Below are 21,409 nucleotides of genomic sequence, written 5' to 3'. Positions count from 1 at the left end.
TCTCTGTGTTTCAGTTTCTGTGTCTTAGTCTCTGTGTCTCAGTCTCTGTGTCTCAGTCTCTGTGTCTCAGTCTCTGTGTCTCAGTCTCTGTGTCTCAGTCTCTGTGTCTCAGTCTCTGTGTCTCAGTCTCTGTGTCTCAGTTTCTGTGTCTCAGTCTCTGTGTCTCAGTCTCTGTGTCTCAGTCTCTGTGTCCCAGTCTCTGTCTCTGTCTTACACAATAGGATAGCCAGCTGGGTCCTTTCATTATGAAGCATGACTATCCTGGAATACACTCAGTTTCATCATGGATCCCATTTTACCTACGTGTCTTTGAAAAGTGTTCACATCACCCCCAAAATATCTGTCTTCCTGTGACTCCCCTTAGCAGTAAAGGAGATTACGGTAACGGTAACGGAGAATACGGTAACGGTAAAGGAGAATACGGTAACGGTAAAGGAGAATACGGTAACGGAGAATACGGTAACGGTAAAGGAGAATACGGTAACGGTAAAGGAGAATACGGTAACGGAGAATACGGTAACGGTAAAGGAGAATACGGTAACGGTAAAGGAGAATACGGTAACGGTAAAGGAGAATACGGTAACGGAGAATACGGTAACGGTAAAGGAGAATACGGTAACGGTAAAGGAGAATACGTATCAATAGAACTATCTGGTTTTGGGTGACTACAATCTCACAGGGTAGATCTGTTAGTGGGGGTATACTTTCAGCTGACACAAACACAAATATTAGGTCTATAATAGTGCAAAGTTGAGGTAGGGTATTACTATATTTATTAATCTTTGGGGTGTATATTTGTTCTCATATATCCATATATGTAAAATAATAATACTGAAAACCACTAGCAACAGATGACAACACAATTTCTAAATCAAAGGTAAAATGTCTAACATCTAGTTTTCTAGCTTTTCTTCCAAGCCGGTCAGTACCGGCTTTCATTTCATTGTCACGACGTCGACAGGACAAAAACATTGTCCCTGTCATGTCTCTCCCTGTCTCTCCAATACCCATGAGGCCTTGCAGTCTGTCTGATGTCTCAGAACTGGCATGTAGCCCGTCCGCTGTCATCTCCGTCTTCTCAGGTCTCAAGAACACTAGGATCTTAGTCCAGGACTCTTGGGACTCTATACGGGCCGTATAGGTTCGCTGGTATGCCGCTTGGCCACTGCGCTGTCACAGCTGGCGATGAAATCTGATCAAGTAGGGCATATAAGGCACAACAGGAATGAGAGGGGTGCGCCAAAAACATCTGAAATTCATCTGTCTTCATCTTTCCCCCTAATCCCTTATTTCTTCACGTGTGTTTTATTCTCCCTTTTCTCTCTTCCAGTATGGTGCTTCTCTGCTCAGATGTAAGCAGTGTTGTGCTGAACATAACTTGAGAGAGGGAATGAATGTCAACAAAGGGTCTAATTGGCCTGACTTGATGACAATAAAGGTGGGGGTGAGGGGGTAGATTAGGGAGCAAACCCAAAACGACATGGACAGACTGACCGTACATGGGAACAACAGACACCCTGTTATGGGGGGGACCAGGGTTATGCTAATGGAAACAGACTGACCCTACATGGGAACAACAGACACCCTGTTATGGGGGGGACCAGGGTTATGCTAATGGGAACAGACTGACCCTACATGAGAACAACAGACACCCTGTTATGGGGGGACCAGAGTTATGCTAATGGCAACAGACTGACCCTACATGGGAACAACAGACACCCTGTTATGGGGGGGACCAGAGTTATGCTAATGGGAACAGACTGACCCTACATGGGAACAACAGACACCCTGTTATGGGGGGGACCAGAGTTATGCTAATGGGAACAGACTGACCCTACATGGGAACAACAGACACCCTGTTATGGGGGGGACCAGAGTTATGCTAATGAAAACAGACTGACCCTACATGGGAACAACAAACACCCTGTTATGGGGGGGACCAGAGTTATGCTAATGTAAACAGACTGACCCTACATGGGAACAACAGACACCCTGTTATGGGGGGGACCAGAGTTATGCTAATGGAAACAGACTGACCCTACATGGGAACAACAGACACCCTGTTATGGAGGGGGACCAGAGTTATGCTAATTGAACAGACTGACCCTACATGGGAACAACAGACACCCTGTTATGGGGGGGACCAGAGTTATGCTAATGGAAACATACTGACCCTACATGGGAACAACAGACACCCTGTTATGGGGGGGACCAGAGTTATGCTAATGGGAACAGACTGACCCTACATGGGAACAACAGACACCCTGTTATGGGGGGGACCAGAGTTATGCTAATGGGAACAGACTGACCCTACATGGGAACAACAGACACCCTGTTATGGGGGGGACCAGAGTTATGCTAATGGGAACAGACTGACCCTACATGGGAACAACAGACACCCTGTTATGGGGGGACCAGAGTTATGCTAATTGAACAGACTGACCCTACATGGGAACAACAGACACCCTGTTATGGGGGGGACCAGAGTTATGCTAATTGAAACATACTGACCCTACATGGGAACAACAGACACCCTGTTATGGGGGGGACCAGAGTTATGCTAATGGGAACAGACTGACCCTACATGGGAACAACAGACACCCTGTTATGGGGGGGACCAGAGTTATGCTAATGGGGACAGACTGACCCTACATGGGAACAACAGACACCCTGTTATGGGGGGACCAGAGTTATGCTAATGGGAACAGACTGACCGTACATGGGAACAACAGACACCCTGTTATGGGGGGACCAGGGTTATGCTAATGGGAACAGACTGACCCTACATGGGAACAACAGACACCCTGTTATGGGGGGACCAGGGTTATGCTAATGGAAACAGACTGACCCTACATGGGAACAACAGACACCCTGTTATGGGGGGGACCAGAGTTATGCTAATGGGAACAGACTGACCCTACATGGGAACAACAGACAGGGTTATTCCTTTTTCTATTTGAAAGGGAAGAAAGAAAAAGAGGGGTCCCAGGTGAACACAGGAAAACACATGCTTCTCTTCTTCTTCTCTTCCTTCTGTAATCCACCGGAGACTCACGCCCCATTTGGTTCCCATTAGCATAACTCTGGTCCCTCTGCCCCGTGTCAGAGTCCAGTCACACAGCTGCACATAGGACAGGGACCTCTGCCATTGTGGCTGCGAAGCAAAAAGCAAAGCAGAACTGACATGGAGGACTGGTGTTGTGCTGTGGGGATTTGAAAGGCAGAAGGAGAGGCCTGTGTTCGAAGTTGACTCCATTTTCCCTTTCCCTTGTAACCGGGCGTTTTATACCGAAAGCCTGCGAACAAATGATTAATCGTTGTTTACTCAGCAGCATTTAAGAATTGGAAGGCAAGAAAGTTCCGTTTTAAGTCAGACCCAACGTATAAAGCCAAACAAGCAAAAATTTGCCTCTGAATTTGTGGCGTGTTGCGTCTGCTACAAAGACCTCCTTTATCCCACACAGTTTTATTTGTCACCTGGTTTCAATATGGACTCTGTGAAGTCCTGAGACTATCTCTCCGAGAGAGAGCCAGGGCCTGCTTTATGACACGCACCATGCCTGCTTTCCCTGCACACGTTGGACACACATTTCTGGCAGGAAGCAGACAGCGTTTCAGCAGCTAACTCATGGATGAGATAGTATCTTGCGGGTGGAAGAGAGGACAAGATGCTCCCAGTGTTTTACAGTGACCTGGGCATACACATTTAAGTTGGAGCTGCTGCGGACACACACACACACACACACACAGACACACACACACACACACACACACACACACACACACACACACACACACACACACACACACACACACACACACACACACACACACACACACACACACACACACGCACACACACGCACACAGACAGGGATCTCATTTAACTCTCGGCTTTGCTTTACTCTCTACCAAAGAAATGTGGTCTGTGGTTCCATGTTCAACATGGGTAAAGGTTTCAATTAAATCTGAGACAGGGAACAATAACCATCCAGCCTCTCCCAGCTGGTCTGGCTGGCTTCCCTCTGCATGCATGGAGGACACCGTGTGGAGGAGAGGAGTTAAGGGGTGGACTTTTGGGATGGGGACAAGTGGGGTTTTGTACTGTAATAGAGAACGCAAAGGGGCTGTTAGGGAGTGGACATTTTAGGGTGGGAGTGGAGTTAGAGTTTCAGAGTTGACATTGAAATAGGTCGAGGGTTAATGGAGGTGATATTTAAAGGTGTCATATAATAAAGGAGTTGACAGTGAATATCATGTAGATGTCTCTACGTTACCAGGACAGTTCTGAGGCCAGAGGAGTTAACGGAATGGACATTGGAGAGAACAAGTAGCCCATTCCCCTCCTGCTCATTTTTCTAGTGTTTCAGGATGAACACAACACACACACACACACACACACACACACACACACACACACACACACACACACACACACACACACACATTCACCCCCCTCTCTGTGTCCTTTCCCTCACTGTCCCCCTTTAGCAGTGAGCTAGAGAGGAAACCCTGGCGAGACACTATAGTGACTAATGCTCCAGTATCTGGCCAGCCAGGCTGCTGATAACACAACCTCCCGCTCCACAGCAGGGCTGCGGGGACCAATATGAACGACTGTGCAGGACCAGACCCAGCCCAGATCAGCTTCAGTCCAGACCCTGGCCACAGAGACACCAGAGAGAGAGAGGGGGAGGGGGAGGCTGGGGAGCTGCATCATCAGAACCCCTCTATCTCCTTCACTCCCATCCTCTAGTCCTGTTAAAGAACTACTTTGTTTTACATTCACATCCGCTACTCCCCTCATGTGTTGTAGACCGTCTCTAGTGTCGGTATGAACACACACTGCAAATAATCTAGACAGTCTCTAGTGTCGGTATGAACACACACTGCAAATAATCTAGACCGTCTCTCGTGTAGGTATGAACACACACTGCATATAATCTAGACAGTCTCTAGTGTCGATATGAACACACACTGCAAATAATCTAGACCGTCTCTCGTGTAGGTATGAACACACACTGCATATAATCTAGACAGTCTCTAGTGTCGATATGAACACACACTGCAAATAATCTAGACCGTCTCTCGTGTAGGTATGAACACACACTGCATATAATCTAGACAGTCTCTAGTGTCGGTATGAACCCACACTCCAAATAATCTAGACAGTCTCTAGTGTTGGTATGAACCCACACTGCAAATAATATAGAGTGTGTTAGCCAAGAGCAGTAGTAGGCTGGTGACGAGAGGCAGATTATTTCTCTCTCTTTCTCCACTTCTCGATCTCCCTTTCTCTCTACATATCTCTATCTCTCACTTTCTCTCTCTCCCTATCTGTCTCTCTCTGCAACCTGTCTCTCTCTTTCTCTCTCTCTCTCCTTCTCCTCTCTCTCTCTCTCCTTCTTCTCTCTCTCTCTCTCTCTCTCTCTCTCTCTCTCACCTTCTCCTCTCTCTCCTTCTCCTCTCTCTCCCCCCAGTGTCTGTTCAGCAGAAGATGTGCCCTTCTCCTCTAACTAGCCTGTAATACTTCAGCCTGTCTGGTTAATGGGGAGATATGAGAGGTGCTATTAGGCTGCTAGGCTAGCGTAATAAGTCATTGATTAGAAGGCCTTGTCACAGCAGCAGCACAGCAGACACCAGGGCTCTAATTGCTATATTAGACGACCTCCTTAACTATCTCGTCAACCATCACACAGCCCAGCGTGTAAACAGGGGGGTGCATGTGTGTGATATTTAATTTAATCTCTGGCTGCCTCTGTTTTATACAATGGCTTTAGCAAGTGGCAATTAGGATAGTGGACTGTGTTGTTGTCTAGCATTTAATGCTGGTTTGAGGAAAAACGTACAACTTTGACCTACCTCTGTGTTGGAGTTAGTTTTTGTGTTGTATCATGATAGGAAGTGGAGATCAGATTGTTTTGAGGAAGTAGTAGTGTGTGTAATAAATAGAGAATCGTCTGATGACAAATCCAACCTGTTAGCAAGCAGGACAAATCCAACCTGTTAGCAAGCAGGACAAATCCAACCTGTTAGCAAGCAGGACAAATCCAACCTGTTAGCAAGCAGGACAAATCCAACCTGTTAGCAAGCAGGACAAATCCAACCTGTTAGCAAGCAGGACAAATCCAACCTGTTAGCAAGCAGGACAAATCCAACCTGTTTAGAAGCAGGACAAATCCAACCTGTTAGCAAGCAGGACAAATCCAACCTGTTAGCAAGCAGGACAAATCCAACCTGTTAGCAAGCAGGACAAATCCAACCTGTTAGCAAGCAGAACAAATCCAACCTGTTAGCAAGCAGGACAAATCCAACCTGTTAACAAGCAGAAAAAAATCCAACCTGTTAGCAAGCAGGACAAATCCAACCTGTTAGCAAGCAGGACAAATCCAACCTGTTAACAAGCAGGACAAATCCAACATGTTAGCAAGCAGAACAAATCCAACCTGTTAGCAAGCAGGACAAATCCAACCTGTTAGCAAGCAGGACAAATCCAACCTATTAGCAAGCAGGACAAATCCAACCTGTTAGCAAGCAGGACAAATCCAACCTATTAGCAAGCAGGACAAATCCAACCTGTTAGCAAGCAGGACAAATCCAACCTGTTAGCAAGCAGGACAAATCCAACCTGTTAACAAGCAGGCCAAATCCAACCTGTTAGCAAGCAGGACAAATCCAACCTGTTAGCAAGCAGAAAAAATCCAACCTGTTAGCAAGCAGGACAAATCCAACCTGTTAGCAAGCAGAACAAATCCAACCTGTTAGCAAGCAGGACAAATCCAACCTGTTAGCAAGCAGGACAAATCCAACCTGTTAGCAAGCAGGACAAATCCAACATGTTAGCAAGCAGAACAAATCCAACCTGTTAGCAAGCAGAACAAATCCAACCTGTTAACAAGCAGAACAAATCCAACCTGTTAGCAAGCAGGACAAATCCAACCTGTTAGCAAGCAGGACAAATCCAACCTGTTAGCAAGCAGGACAAATCCAACCTGTTAGCAAGCAGGACAAATCCAACCTGTTAGCAAGCAGGACAAATCCAACCTGTTTAGAAGCAGGACAAATCCAACCTGTTAGCAAGCAGGACAAATCCAACCTGTTAGCAAGCAGGACAAATCCAACCTGTTAGCAAGCAGGACAAATCCAACCTGTTAGCAAGCAGAACAAATCCAACCTGTTAGCAAGCAGGACAAATCCAACCTGTTAACAAGCAGAAAAAAATCCAACCTGTTAGCAAGCAGGACAAATCCAACCTGTTAGCAAGCAGGACAAATCCAACCTGTTAGCAAGCAGGACAAATCCAACATGTTAGCAAGCAGAACAAATCCAACCTGTTAGCAAGCAGGACAAATCCAACCTGTTAACAAGCAGAACAAATCCAACCTGTTAGCAAGCAGGACAAATCCAACCTGTTAGCAAGCAGGACAAATCCAACCCGTTAGCAAGCAGAACAAATCCAACCCGTTAGCAAGCAGAACAAATCCAAACCGTTAGCAAGCAGGACAAATCCAACCTGTTAGCAAGCAGGACAAATCCAACCTATTAGCAAGCAGGACAAATCCAACCTGTTAGCAAGCAGGACAAATCCAACCTATTAGCAAGCAGGACAAATCCAACCTGTTAGCAAGCAGGACAAATCCAACCTGTTAGCAAGCAGGACAAATCCAACCTGTTAACAAGCAGGCCAAATCCAACCTGTTAGCAAGCAGGACAAATCCAACCTGTTAGCAAGCAGAAAAAATCCAACCTGTTAGCAAGCAGGACAAATCCAACCTGTTAGCAAGCAGGACAAATCCAACCTGTTAACAAGCAGAACAAATCCAACCTGTTAGCAAGCAGGACAAATCCAACCTGTTACCAAGCAGGACAAATCCAACCTGTTAGCAAGCAGGACAAATCCAACCTGTTAGCAAGCAGGACAAATCCAACCTGTTAGCAAGCAGGACAAATCCAACCTGTTAGCAAGCAGGACAAATCCAACATGTTAGCAAGCAGGACAAATCCAACCTGTTAGCAAGCAGGACAAATCCAACCTGTTAACAAGCAGGCCAAATCCAACCTGTTAGCAAGCAGGACAAATCCAACCTGTTAGCAAGCAGAACAAATCCAACCTGTTAGCAAGCAGGACAAATCCAACCTGTTAGCAAGCAGAACAAATCCAACCTGTTAGCAAGCAGGACAAATCCAACCTGTTAGCAAGCAGGACAAATCCAACCTGTTAGCAAGCAGGACAAATCCAACATGTTAGCAAGCAGAACAAATCCAACCTGTTAGCAAGCAGAACAAATCCAACCTGTTAACAAGCAGAACAAATCCAACCTGTTAGCAAGCAGGACAAATCCAACCTGTTACCAAGCAGGACAAATCCAACCTGTTAGCAAGCAGGACAAATCCAACCTGTTAGCAAGCAGGACAAATCCAACCTGTTAGCAAGCAGGACAAATCCAACCTGTTCGCAAGCAGGACAAATCCAACCTGTTAGCAAGCAGGACAAATCAAAATAAACACTTTGGTTCTCATGTCGAGCCCGAAGGGAGACAAACAACAGTAGCAGAAAGCAAAACCGGCACACTCTACAGATTAGCTACATGGTTGAAACCAGAGAGGGTACCTGATTTATGCTACACCTGCGATAGACAACCAGTTTGACACACTAAAGGTGTAATCCCCGTTCCCACCTTGCCAAAAACTAAACGATGTCCCTGTCTGCCCAGATGCCAACCTACTGGGCGGATGTGGTGGGATGTAGTGTAATTTGATGGTTAATCTGGGATTAGCTCGTGTTCACTTTGATACCTCCCTCCTGCTAATCTGGTTTAAAACACCTAGAGTTTTTAATCCTATTACGGTCACGGTCATGTTACAGTGGAGTGGCACTTTATACTTGACGTACTGCAGTGAAATGACATGGCTAACACCGTGTGGCATGAGGGATTACATGTAGACATGGTCACAGCATGTATGTCATTCTGTTTGATATTGAGTCCTATCAAACGTTGACTGCTTGTATTACAGTACTGAACAGGTACAATACACTAGCAGAGGTTAGAATGTTACTTGTATGTATAAGTGTGTCCTTTGCCATGTGCAGTGATGGTGTGAACACTGGTTCCTGTGATTGTGTTATTGCAGTCCCTCAGTGATGGTATGAACTCTGGTTCCTGTGTTACTGCTGTCCCTCAGTGATGGTATGAACTCTGGTTCCTGTGATTGTGTTACTGCTGTCCCTCAGTGATGGTGTGAACACTGGTTCCTGTGATTGTGTTACTGCTGTCCCCCAGTGATGGTATGAACACTGGTTCCTGTGATTGTGTTATTGCTGTCCTTCAGTGATGGTGTGAACACTGGTTCCTGTGATTGTGTTACTGCTGTCCCTCAGTGATGGTATGAACACTGGTTCCTGTGATTGTGTTACTGCTGTCCCTCAGTGATGGTACGAACACTGGTTCCTGTGATTGTGTTACTGCTGTCCCTCAGTGATGGTATGAACACTGGTTCCTGTGATTGTGTTACTGCTGTCCCTCAGTGTTGGTGTGAACACTGGTTCCTGTGATTGTGTTACTGCTGTCCCTCAGTGATGGTATGAACACTGGTTCCTGTGATTGTGTTACTGCTGTCCCTCAGTGATGGTATGAACACTGGTTCCTGTGATTGTGTTACTGCTGTCCATCAGTGATGGTATGAACACTGGTTCCTGTAATTGTGTTACTGCTGTCCTTCAGTGATGGTATGAACACTGGTTCCTGTGATTGTGTTACTGCTGTCCCTCAGTGATGGTGTGAACACTGGTTCCTGTGATTGTGTTACTGCTGTCCCTCAGTGTTGGTGTGAACACTGGTTCCTGTGATTGTGTTACTGCTGTCCCTCAGTGTTGGTGTGAACACTGGTTCCTGTGATTGTGTTACTGCTGTCCCTCAGTGTTGGTATGAACACTGGTTCCTGTAATTGTGTTACTGCTGTCCCTCAGTGTTGGTGTGAACACTGGTTCCTGTGATTGTGTTACTGCTGTCCCTCAGTGATGGTGTGAACACTGGTTCCTGTGATTGTGTTATTGCAGTCCCTCAGTGATGGTATGAACTCTGGTTCCTGTGTTACTGCTGTCCCTCAGTGATGGTATGAACTCTGGTTCCTGTGATTGTGTTACTGCTGTCCCTCAGTGATGGTGTGAACACTGGTTCCTGTGATTGTGTTACTGCTGTCCCTCAGTGATGGTGTGAACACTGGTTCCTGTGATTGTGTTACTGCTGTCCCTCAGTGTTGGTGTGAACACTGGTTCCTGTGATTGTGTTACTGCTGTCCCTCAGTGATGGTGTGAACACTGGTTCCTGTGATTGTGTTACTGCTGTCCCTCAGTGATGGTGTGAACACTGGTTCCTGTGATTGTGTTACTGCTGTCCCTCAGTGTTGGTGTGAACACTGGTTCCTGTGATTGTGTTACTGCTGTCCCTCAGTGTTGGTGTGAACACTGGTTCCTGTGATTGTGTTACTGCTGTCCCTCAGTGATGGTGTGAACACTGGTTCCTGTGATTGTGTTACTGCTGTCCCTCAGTGATGTGTAACTGCTGATGGGTCCTTGTGAAATATGGGTCATCTGCATCATGGACTACGACCTACGACCCTGTGTGTGTGTGTGTGTGTGTCACGTCACTGTCACACTGCCAGTCACAGGCGATAAATCAGCTGCAGTGAGATAAGATAGTGTGTGTGGTAAATCGGTGAACTTCCTAAAGTAATTCTGGGAAATGACTGTAGTGTAAGAGGTGTGTGTCACGATGTGTGCTGAGAGTCGGGTAGCAAGTTTAGGGATTGAGTGTTTTAATAAATAAACACAACGTAATACAAAATAAAAAAGACGGACAACGCACAGACATGACACAGGAACAGAAACAATAACGCCTGGGGAAGGAACCAAAGGAGTGACATTCAGGGAAGGTAATCATGGAGGTGATGGAGTCCAGGTGCGCCTAACGATGGTGACAGGTGTGCTGTATAACGAGCAGCCTGGTGACCTAGAGGCCGGAGAGGTTGATGTAACGTTAGAAGAGATCTTCACCTTTTGGTTTTGTGATGACTCTCTCTGTGCAGAGAAGAGCGGCAGACTTGTTCTGAAGTGGGGCTAAGGACGCACATACTTTATCCACACGTACCCATGTACTGTATGCACACACACGTGATGACAAAGAACCTTGGACATAATTGTGATTTTCCTGTCAAAATAAAGAGGCCGCAATCATATCCATCATCTACTATAATACACATCACTCCCTTTTACAAGCGTGGTTGAATGTTTTCCTCTGTCATTTGTGTGATTACAGAAGATTTTACAGCCTTTAGCAGTCTAACACAGAAACACAGACTTTAGACATTTGGGATTGGCTCCACATCCTTTTCACCAAACGTGAAACATACAATCCGCATGCTGTTGAATCAGTGCTATTTCTACCAAGTGATTTATTTATGTTATCAACACCTCAGGCTCCATTCGGTCTGTGATTCAGGATTGTGAGTCGATGGCTACAGAAATATTGGAAGGAAAAATGTTAGCGCTGACTTCATGTTAGAATGAAACTCTTCCTGGAAATGACTTCCATAGCAGCGTCTCGCTACGCTAATACACTACAACCACAAATATTCCCCCTCTCCTTTAAGCAATTTGTCTTTGAAGACCGAGAGAGTTTTCAATGTAATTATTATAATTTATCAATTTCATCTTTTAACATAACAATGGACTGATAAGGCAAGGGGTGCCAACATTGTTTAATATAAAGTTTGGGCTTTTGGGGATTCCCCCCTTTTCCCCTCTCTCCCTCGTTCCTAGTACAGAGTCCTCTATGCCTTCCAGAATTCGTGTCAATGAGAAATGTGTGGCTTGGAGCTGTGTACATTTGGAAGCCTCTACCACAGTCGTTTTTCTAAATCCTTGTTCATGGTGGATATTGTTGGTATTTAACGTGGTTACACAGACCCCACAGAAGAATGGTGTGAGGCAGACCATATGCCAACTATGTTTAGCTGTCAAATCTTACATTTCCATCAGTGAAATCCACACTATAAACCTCCACCATAGAGGTGTGAATTAGCCTAGCATTTAGAGCAACTTCCTGTAAAACAGACCTCTTCTTCCTGTAAAACAGACCTCTTCTTCCTGTAAAACGGACGTCTCGACCTGTAGACTTTGAAGCACTTCTGATTGACAGACCAGTGCTTCAGATTCTGGTGGACTGAGTTGGACTCTCCTGAGCTGTCTAGACACTTGACCTCTAACTGCTAAAAGCTTTTAGGGGTCAGCTCCAGTTCAGCCTCTACTATTGATTAATGGTGACTTAGTCAAAACAAGTGAGATATTCAATGAGGAGAAAAGTAAAGTGTTTCTGTCAGCTCAGGTGGGGTCAGGTTATGAATTAATTAAATAATTCATATTAGATAATACAAAGGGTATTGTGGGAAATCTGGTCATAGTGAATTCGTCAGAAGGCTTTTAACAGGGACTGACAGGGGAAATTAGTACTACAATTGTAATATTAAAATGTAATTGAATAAACAAATTGTACTGTGCTGAAACAATTCAAAGCTATTGCAGTACATAAATCTCCTTGAGAAATGAGCTCTCTGTGTGACTGTGTGTTGATGTGTTACTGGTGTACATCTGTTACGGTGTCTATCTGTGAAACCCTTCAGTTCTGTTTGTGTGACTGCTTGATTGATGAGTGCTCTGTAGCCTGAGCTCTGTCCTCTCCCTGCTCCCTCCCTCCCTCCCTCCCTCCCTCCCTCCCTCCCTCCCTCCCTCCATCTCTCTCTGTCTGTATGATCAGTTGATTGACATGGCCTTCCTCTCTCCCTCTCCCCCTACGTCTCTACAGGCCATTCGCTGCACTCTGGTGAACTGCACCTGTGAGTGTTTCCAGCCAGGAAAGATCCACCTGCGTACATGTGACCAGTGCAAGCACGGCTGGGTGGCTCACGGTAAGAGACGGCCATTTTGAATTCTGCCGACCTACTAACCAGGGTGATGGGAGTCACTGTGTCCAAGATTATCTGTACAGTAGTTGTAATATGACATATTATTACATTTTTTTACAAGAAGATCGTGTGGTATGGTAGGAAATCATTTTAACAATAGTGTATAACTGCAATAGTTTGTCATATTAGTCTGTCTCCCTCTCTTTTCTCTCTCTCTCTGCCTCTTTAGTCCTGTGAAGTTATATGCTCTCATAAACCTGCCTCTTTAGCCAGAGGAGAGAGGTCCTGACACACACAGCTGTACTCTCCTTATACAGGGTCACTAAAGAGATCAGTATAATATGCAGTGCCTACATCTTGTATATAGGGCTGTGTTATCCCCTCGTAGATTCTACAGGTAACAGGTTCATATAAACGCTTAAAAGGGAAGATTCAATACATTTTTACCACATCAAAGATTTGATAAATATGTTTATTTGATTTTTTTGTTACCATAGAGAGATACCGTTCAACTTTAGTGTTTGTCCTGTGTATGTCTTTTATTTAAAAACGTTATGTCTTTTATTTAAATACTTTGTGTATTTTATTTAAAACGTTATGTATTTTATTTAAATACTTTGTGTATTTCATTTAAAAACTGTGTGTATTTTATTTAAATACTTTATATATATTTTATAAAAAAAATGTAAGTGTTTTGGGTCAAAGTCATTCCTGTACCTACTACCTTAGAACAATATCCACGAGAGAGACAACATCATGACTTGTTCAGGGGGGAAAAGGGACATGGAGCGAAAGAAAGAAAGAAGATGGAAAGCATAGAAAGGAGGGAACAGAGGGGAAAATAAGATAAAAGAAAACACCTGTTTGGCCCAAGCGTAGAGAGGGCCTTCAGCGATCAGCACAGGACCCCATTGAATATTTTTAATCTCCTTCTCTGAACTGTCAGAGGGCCCTTCTCCCCTTCGCTCTCCCCACGTTTCATTTCATCTCGGCATTGGCAGCCACTCTGACAAGCAGTTCTTCATTTTTTATGATGTTCGTGTCTCGCAGAGTGTGTTGTCAGGCAAAGCCCTCGTCAGCGGAAAGGCTGTCCTGGGATCAGAGGAGACAAAACCAGGTGTCATACAGACAGGCGAAGAGAGAAGAGGGGAGGGAGGAGTGGGAGGAAGGGAGGGATGGGGGAAAAAGGAGTGAAAGAGAGGGGGATGGAGAGAAAAGCAGGTGAGTGAGGGTAAGGTGGAAAGGTGGTGATGGGAGAGAGGTGGTGACGTGAGATACGGTAGAGGGGAAGAGACAGGGTAGAGGGGAAGAGACAGGGTAGAGGGGAAGAGATACGGTAGGGGGAAGAGACAGGGTAGAGGGGAAGAGACAGGGTAGAGGGGAAGAGACAGGGTAGAGGGGAAGAGACAGGGTAGAGGGGAAGAGACCGGGTAGAGGGGAAGATAAATGCATGCTTACTTACAGTGAAATGCTTACTATTTACAGTGAAATGCTTACTATTTACAGTGAAATGCTTACTTACAGTGAAATGTTTACTATTTACAGTGAAATGCTTACTATTTACAGTGAAATGCTTACTATTTACAGTGAAATGCTTACTATTTACAGTGAAATGCTTACTTACAGTGAAATGCTTACTATTTACAGTGAAATGCTTACTTACAGTGAAATGCTTACTTACAGTGAAATGCTTACTATTTACAGTGAAATGCTTACTTACTTAGTGAAATCCATACTTACAGTGAAATGTTTCCATGCTAACAGTGAAATACTTCCATACTAACAGTGAAATACTTCCATACTAACAGTGAAATACTTCCATAGTAACAGTGAAATACTTCCATACTAACAGTGAAATACTTCCATAGTAACAGTGAAATACTTCCATAGTAACAGTGAAATGCTTACTTACTTAGTGAAATCCATACTTACAGTGAAATGTTTCCATGCTAACAGTGAAATACTTCCATACTAACAGTGAAATACTTCCATAGTAACAGTGAAATACTTCCATAGTAACAGTGAAATCCATACTTACAGTGAAATGTTTCCATACTAACAGTGAAATGTTTCCATGCTAACAGTGAAATACTTCCATAGTAACAGTGAAATACTTCCATAGTAACAGTGAAATACTTCCATATTAACAGTGAAATCCATACTTACAGTGAAATGTTTCCATACTAACAGTGAAATGTTTCCATGCTAACAGTGAAATACTTCCATACTAACAGTGAAATACTTCCATAGTAACAGTGAAATCCATACTTACAGTGAAATGTTTCCATACTAACAGTGAAATGTTTCCATGCTAACAGTGAAATACTTCCATACTAACAGTGAAATACTTCCATAGTAACAGTGAAATACTTCCATAGTAACAGTGAAATACTTCCATAGTAACAGTGAAATCCATACTTACAGTGAAATGTTTCCATAGTAACAGTGAAATGTTTCCATGCTAACAGTGAAATACTTCCATAGTAACAGTGAAATCCATACTTACAGTGAAATGTTTCCATACTAACAGTGAAATGCTTCCATACTAACAGTGAAATGTTTCCATGCTAACAGTGAAATACTTCCATAGTAACAGTGAAATACTTCCATAGTAACAGTGAAATACTTCCATATTAACAGTGAAATCCATACTTACAGTGAAATGTTTCCATACTAACAGTGAAATGTTTCCATGCTAACAGTGAAATACTTCCATACTAACAGTGAAATACTTCCATAGTAACAGTGAAATCCATACTTACAGTGAAATGTTTCCATACTAACAGTGAAATGTTTCCATGCTAACAGTGAAATGTTTCCATGCTAACAGTGAAATACTTCCATACTAACAGTGAAATACTTCCATAGTAACAGTGAAATACTTCCATAGTAACAGTGAAATCCATACTTACAGTGAAATGTTTCCATAGTAACAGTGAAATGTTTCCATGCTAACAGTGAAATACTTCCATAGTAACAGTGAAATCCATACTTACAGTGAAATGTTTCCATACTAACAGTGAAATGCTTCCATACTAACAGTGAAATGCTTTCATACTAACAGTGAAATGCTTCCATACTAACAGTGAAATGCTTCCATACTAACAGTGAAATGCTTCCATAGTAACAGTGAAATGTTTCCATACTAACAGTGAAATGCTTTCATACTAACAGTGAAATGTTTCCATACTAACAGTGAAATGCTTTCATACTAACAGTGAAATGCTTTCATACTAACAGTGAAATGCTTCCATACTAACAGTGAAATGCTTCCATAGTAACAGTGAAATGCTTCCATAGTAACAGTGAAATGTTTCCATACTAACAGTGAAATGCTTCCACACTATCAGTGAAATGCTTCCATACTATCAGTGAAATGCTTCCATACTAACAGTGAAATGCTTCCATAGTAACAGTGAAATGCTTCCATAGTAACAGTGAAATGCTTCCACACAATCAATGAAATGCTTCCACACTATCAGTGAAATGCTTCCATAGTAACAGTGAAATGCTTCCACACTAACAGTGAAATGTTTCCACACTAACAGTGAAATGCTTCCATACTATCAGTGAAATGCTTCCATAGTAACAGTGAAATGCGTCCACACTATCAGTGAAATGCTTCCATAGTAACAGTGAAATGCGTCCACACTATCAGTGAAATGCTTCCATACTATCAGTGAAATGCTTCCACACTAACAGTGAAATGTTTCCACACTAACAGTGAAATGTTTCCATAGTAACAGTGAAATGCTTCCATACTATCAGTGAAATGCTTCCACACTAACAGTGAAATGTTTCCATAGTAACAGTGAAATGCTTCCACACTAACAGTGAAATGCTTCCATACTTACTTAATAAAGTGAGGTTGAAAAGGAGAGACACAGACAGAGGGAGATGGGGCACTTTGAGGGAGGGAGAGATGGAGAGAGAGACACTGTAGGTGCAAATCGAGATTGAAAGAGAGAGATGAAAAGAGGAGAGGCGGATAGGAGAGAGACAGAGACTACATAGAGGAAGGCAGTCAGTTACATTTGATCTCATAGATGTGTTGTTATCTCCCTGGTCTGTTACCTCCCAGAGAAGCCTGGAGACAGGGGGAAACGTGATAGTCATTACCTGGTGAGGCTGGCAGGGTCTGTGTTTAGGCACCTGCATGTGTGTGTACCTGCAGAGTATATGCAAGAGGGTTTCAGGACGGGATTCAAAGTTAACCATAAAAAAATAGAACCAACACACATTTTCTTAACCAAAACGGCTGTTTTTCATTGACTAATGAACTGTCATTGAATTAGTATGTCCTGTATGTATGTTGAAGCCTACTCATGTTGATGTGTCCTTGTCCCCTCATCCCAGCGCTGGACAAGCTGAGCACGCAGCACCTGTACCACCCCACCCAGGTGGAGATAGTTCAGTCCAACGTGGTGTTTGACATCAGCAGCCTGATGCTGTACGGGACCCAGGCGGTGCCGGTCAGACTGAAGATCCTGCTGGACCGTCTGTTTAGTGTTCTGAAGCAGGAGGAGGTGCTCCACATACTGCACGGCCTGGGCTGGACCCTGAGGGACTATGTCAGGGGTTACATACTGCAGGTAGGCTCTGATACAGACGTGTGTTACTAGAACCGTACTAGCTAAACACACAGGAACACATAATAGACATTCACAGTGTAATATTTAAACAAGAAGGCCCGAGGAGGTGTGGTATATGGCCGATATACCACGGCTAAGGGCTGTTCTTAGAGATATACCACAGCCCTTAGCCGTGGTATATTGGCCATATATCACAAACCCCCGAGGTGCCTTATTGCTATTATAAACTGGTTACCAACTTAATTAGAGCAGGAAAAATACATGTTTTTCATACCCGTGGTATACGGTCTGATATACCATGGCTGTCAGCCAATCAGCATTCAGGGCTCGAACCACCCAGTTTATAATCAAATATATACACACTTACAAACTGATCACTGAATATGAATACACATGGATCACGTAACATATTTTAGATGTGAATATGCACTGTAATCATCCCAGATGTGAGTGTGTGTGATTCTCTTGGATGTTTAACAAGTCCACTTATTCAGACTCATTGCAGCCTCTATATATGTCACCAAGTGGGCACCGCAAATCACTCTCAACATCGCAGTACTTTTCCAAAGGCAATCTATCAAAGAAACAGTAGCAACAATTGAACGTGTTTAAAGAGCTATCGCTCAATATTTCTCTAATTTTCCTCTTTGTTTCCAACAACTTCCGTCAACAGTGTCCCTCTACAACAACGAAAAACAGAATGAAAAATAGAATAGAAAAATGTCACGCCAGCAGACTATAAAACCACCATTGTACTTACCCCTCCCTCCCTCCCATATAATTGCAGTCAGACACATTTCTTAATCAAAGGTAGAGGTTTCGGTCTCTCAAAACCCAAACCAAAGTGTTCCTGAATGAATTAGTTAAGAACGAGGGAACATGTGCTTGTGGTTAGGGTGTTCGGTGGTGTGTGTGTTGTCCAAAGCCAATAGCAGCGTTGTGGCGGCGAGGCAGACAAGGTACCGTGGCTGGGGCTTGTGTTCCACAAAGGAGTGTGGGTAAGTGGAACAGCATGGCTGGAGAGAAAGGAGAGATGGAGGGAGGAGAGGGCAGTTTTGAGGCCTTGTATTTTTGAAACAGCTTCTGTGAGTAAACTGCTCGCAGACTTGTCGAACACACAGAACAATACGCACACAATGGAGATACACACACAAACAAACAGATCCATGCATTCTTACAGGCTTTAGGTTGAGTTGCTGGATTTATTAGACTCAATATACCCAGGGATTTGATTTTGCGTTGTTTAAAAAATCCATCAAATCATTGTTTTATCTATCTAGTTGTATCTTTTTTCTTTTAATATAATTCAATTTTCAATTATTTTGCACTCTGACAAAAAATAACATATTCGTCTTCCAATCCTCGTCCAACCCGTATAGTCTTAGACTGTGAGAAAGACCTCGCCATTGGCTGTCCAAACGTTCCAACTCAGTGTGGTTGGATCAGCTGGTTCTAATAGACTGTCTATCTAACTATCGTTGTTCAAACCACCCAGCCCAGACTAGTCACTAATCCCCCCTCCAGATCTCTTCAAAAAGGCCTTCAAAGGTTTCGCTCCGCAGCCCAAATTGTCAGTCACTTAAGGACAGTGAGCAGTCGTTGTAGCCTATTAGCCTGTAAGTAGCTATGAAATTCAATCATCTCCCAGCCTCAGGGCAGCCACGTTATGTCTGTGGTGCGTTTATTCTCTCTACCTCTCTCTGTCTCTCTCTCTCTCTCTCTCTGTCTCTCTCAGGGCAGCCACGTTATGTCTGTGGTGCGTTTATTCTCTCTACCTCTCTCTCTCTCTCTCTCTCTCTCTCTGTCTCTCTCTCTCTCTCTCTCTCTCTGTCTCCCTCTTATCTCTCTCTGTCTCTCTCTGTCTCTCTCTCTCTCTCTCTCTGTCTCTCTCAGGGCAGCCACGTTATGTCTGTGGTGCGTTTATTCTCTCTACCTCTCTCTGTCTCTCTCTCTCTCTCTCTCTCTCTCTCTGTCTCTCTCAGGGCAGCCACGTTATGTCTGTGGTGCATTTATTCTCTCTACCTCTCTCTCTGTCTCTGTCTGTCTGTCTGTCTCTCTCTCTCCCAGGGCAGCCACGTTATGTCTGTGGTGGGTTTATTCTCTCTACAATGCTCCATGGTAGATCCAAGGGAGGAGAGTTATGGGAGATACTGATGGGATTTAAAAACATGTCTTCCTGTATTTAGCTAATGATGTAATAGAATGAAATACAATATGAATCTGAAAGGGATTATCAGTGTGTGAACCCATTGAATTGAGAAGGACATTTGATGTTACATTTCATTCAGGGTTTTGATCATTTTAGTCAGTTGATTGATACAGACATGTCAATACTCAGAACCTTTTTCTGCCTTTATTGTCCTGTGAAGTAAATGACATGATCCTTGACATCTGATCATAGGATAGAAAACCCCTCCATGTTCTCTCTCTCTCTCTCTCTCTCTCTGGCTTTTCACTCAATCATCCTCCTTTCACTCCCACGACACTGAAGTCAACACCCAGATCATGATCTGTTGTACGTGTGTGTGTGTGTGTGTGTGTGTGTGTGTGTGTGTGTGTGTGTGTGTGTGTGTGCCCGTGCGTGCATGCGTCAGAGAATGGCTCTGAGTGACAAACCCTACACACACGTCAGGAAATCGTCAACGCGCACACAGTACAATCCAACTAATAACCCCCCCCCTTACCTCTCACACAACATCTCTTTCCTCCCTCCATCTCTTCCCCGCTTTTATTTGACTCTTTTGGCCTGTTTAGAGTTATTTATCCCTCTCTTTCATTTAGAAAAGACAGGCTTTGGGAGAAGGGAAGCAGTGTGTGTGTTGTGTTGTCCTGACCAGTGTGTTGTGTTGTCCTGACCAGTGTGTGTGTTGTCATGACCAGTGTGTGTGTTGTCATTACCAGCATGTGTGTTGTCCTGACCAGTGTGTGTGTTGTCATTACCAGCATGTGTGTTGTTCTGACCAGTGTGTTGTGTTGTCCTGACCAGCGTGTTGTGTTGTCCTGACCAGTGTGTTGTGTTGTGTTGTCCTGACCAGTGTGTGTGTTGTCCTGACCAGTGTGTGTGTTGTCCTGACCAGTGTGTGTGTTGTCCTGACCAGTGTGTGTATTGTTCTGACCAGTGTGTTGTGTTGTCCTGACCAGTGTGTTGTGTTGTCCTGACCAGTGTGTGTGTTGTCCTGACCAGTGTGTGTGTTGTCCTGACCAGTGTGTGTGTGTGTTGTGTTGTCCTGACCAGCGTGTTGTGTTGTCCTGACCAGCGTGTTGTGTTGTCCTGACCAGTGTGTGTGTTGTCCTGACCAGCGTGTTGTGTTGTCCTGACCAGTGTGTTGTGTTGTGTTGTGTTGTCCTGACCAGTGTGTTGTGTTGTCCTGACCAGTGTGTGTGTTGTCCTGACCAGTGTGTGTGTTGTCCTGACCAGTGTGTGTGTTGTCCTGACCAGTGTGTGTGTTGTCCTGACCAGTGTGTGTGTTGTCCTGACCAGTGTGTTGTGTTGTCCTGACCAGTGTGTTGTGTTGTCCTGACCAGTGTGTGTGTTGTCATGACCAGTGTGTGTGTTGTCATTACCAGCATGTGTGTTGTCCTGACCAGTGTGTGTGTTGTCATTACCAGCATGTGTGTTGTCCTGACCAGTGTGTGTGTTGTCATTACCAGTGTGTGTGTGGTCCTGCCCAGTGTGTGTGTTGTCATTACCAGCACGTGTGTTGTCCTGACCAGTGTGTGTGTGTTGTCATGACCAGTGTGTGTGTTGTCATGACCAGCGTGTGTGTTGTCCTGACCATTGTGTGTGTTGTCCTGACCAGTGTGTCTGTTGTCATGACCAGTGTGTGTGTTGTCATGACCAGTGTGTGTTGTCATGA

General features: G+C 44.2%; 1 protein-coding gene across 1 annotated transcript in view; it reads left to right on the top strand.

Moving 5' to 3' along the window:
• Nucleotides 1-21,409, top strand: part of bnc2 (basonuclin zinc finger protein 2) — a 265,041-nt gene that overhangs the window by 169,373 nt on the left and 74,259 nt on the right. The window contains 2 exon segments of the mRNA XM_065003821.1: nt 12,861-12,963; nt 17,317-17,552. Coding sequence (XP_064859893.1) covers nt 12,861-12,963; nt 17,317-17,552 — 339 coding nt within the window.

The sequence above is a fragment of the Oncorhynchus nerka genome, linkage group LG18 (assembly GCF_034236695.1).
Source record: "Oncorhynchus nerka isolate Pitt River linkage group LG18, Oner_Uvic_2.0, whole genome shotgun sequence".
In the NCBI taxonomy this organism is placed as follows: domain Eukaryota; kingdom Metazoa; phylum Chordata; class Actinopteri; order Salmoniformes; family Salmonidae; genus Oncorhynchus; species Oncorhynchus nerka.
Note: the sequence above shows the minus strand (reverse complement) of the source record. Positions and strands in the feature narration are given on the sequence as shown.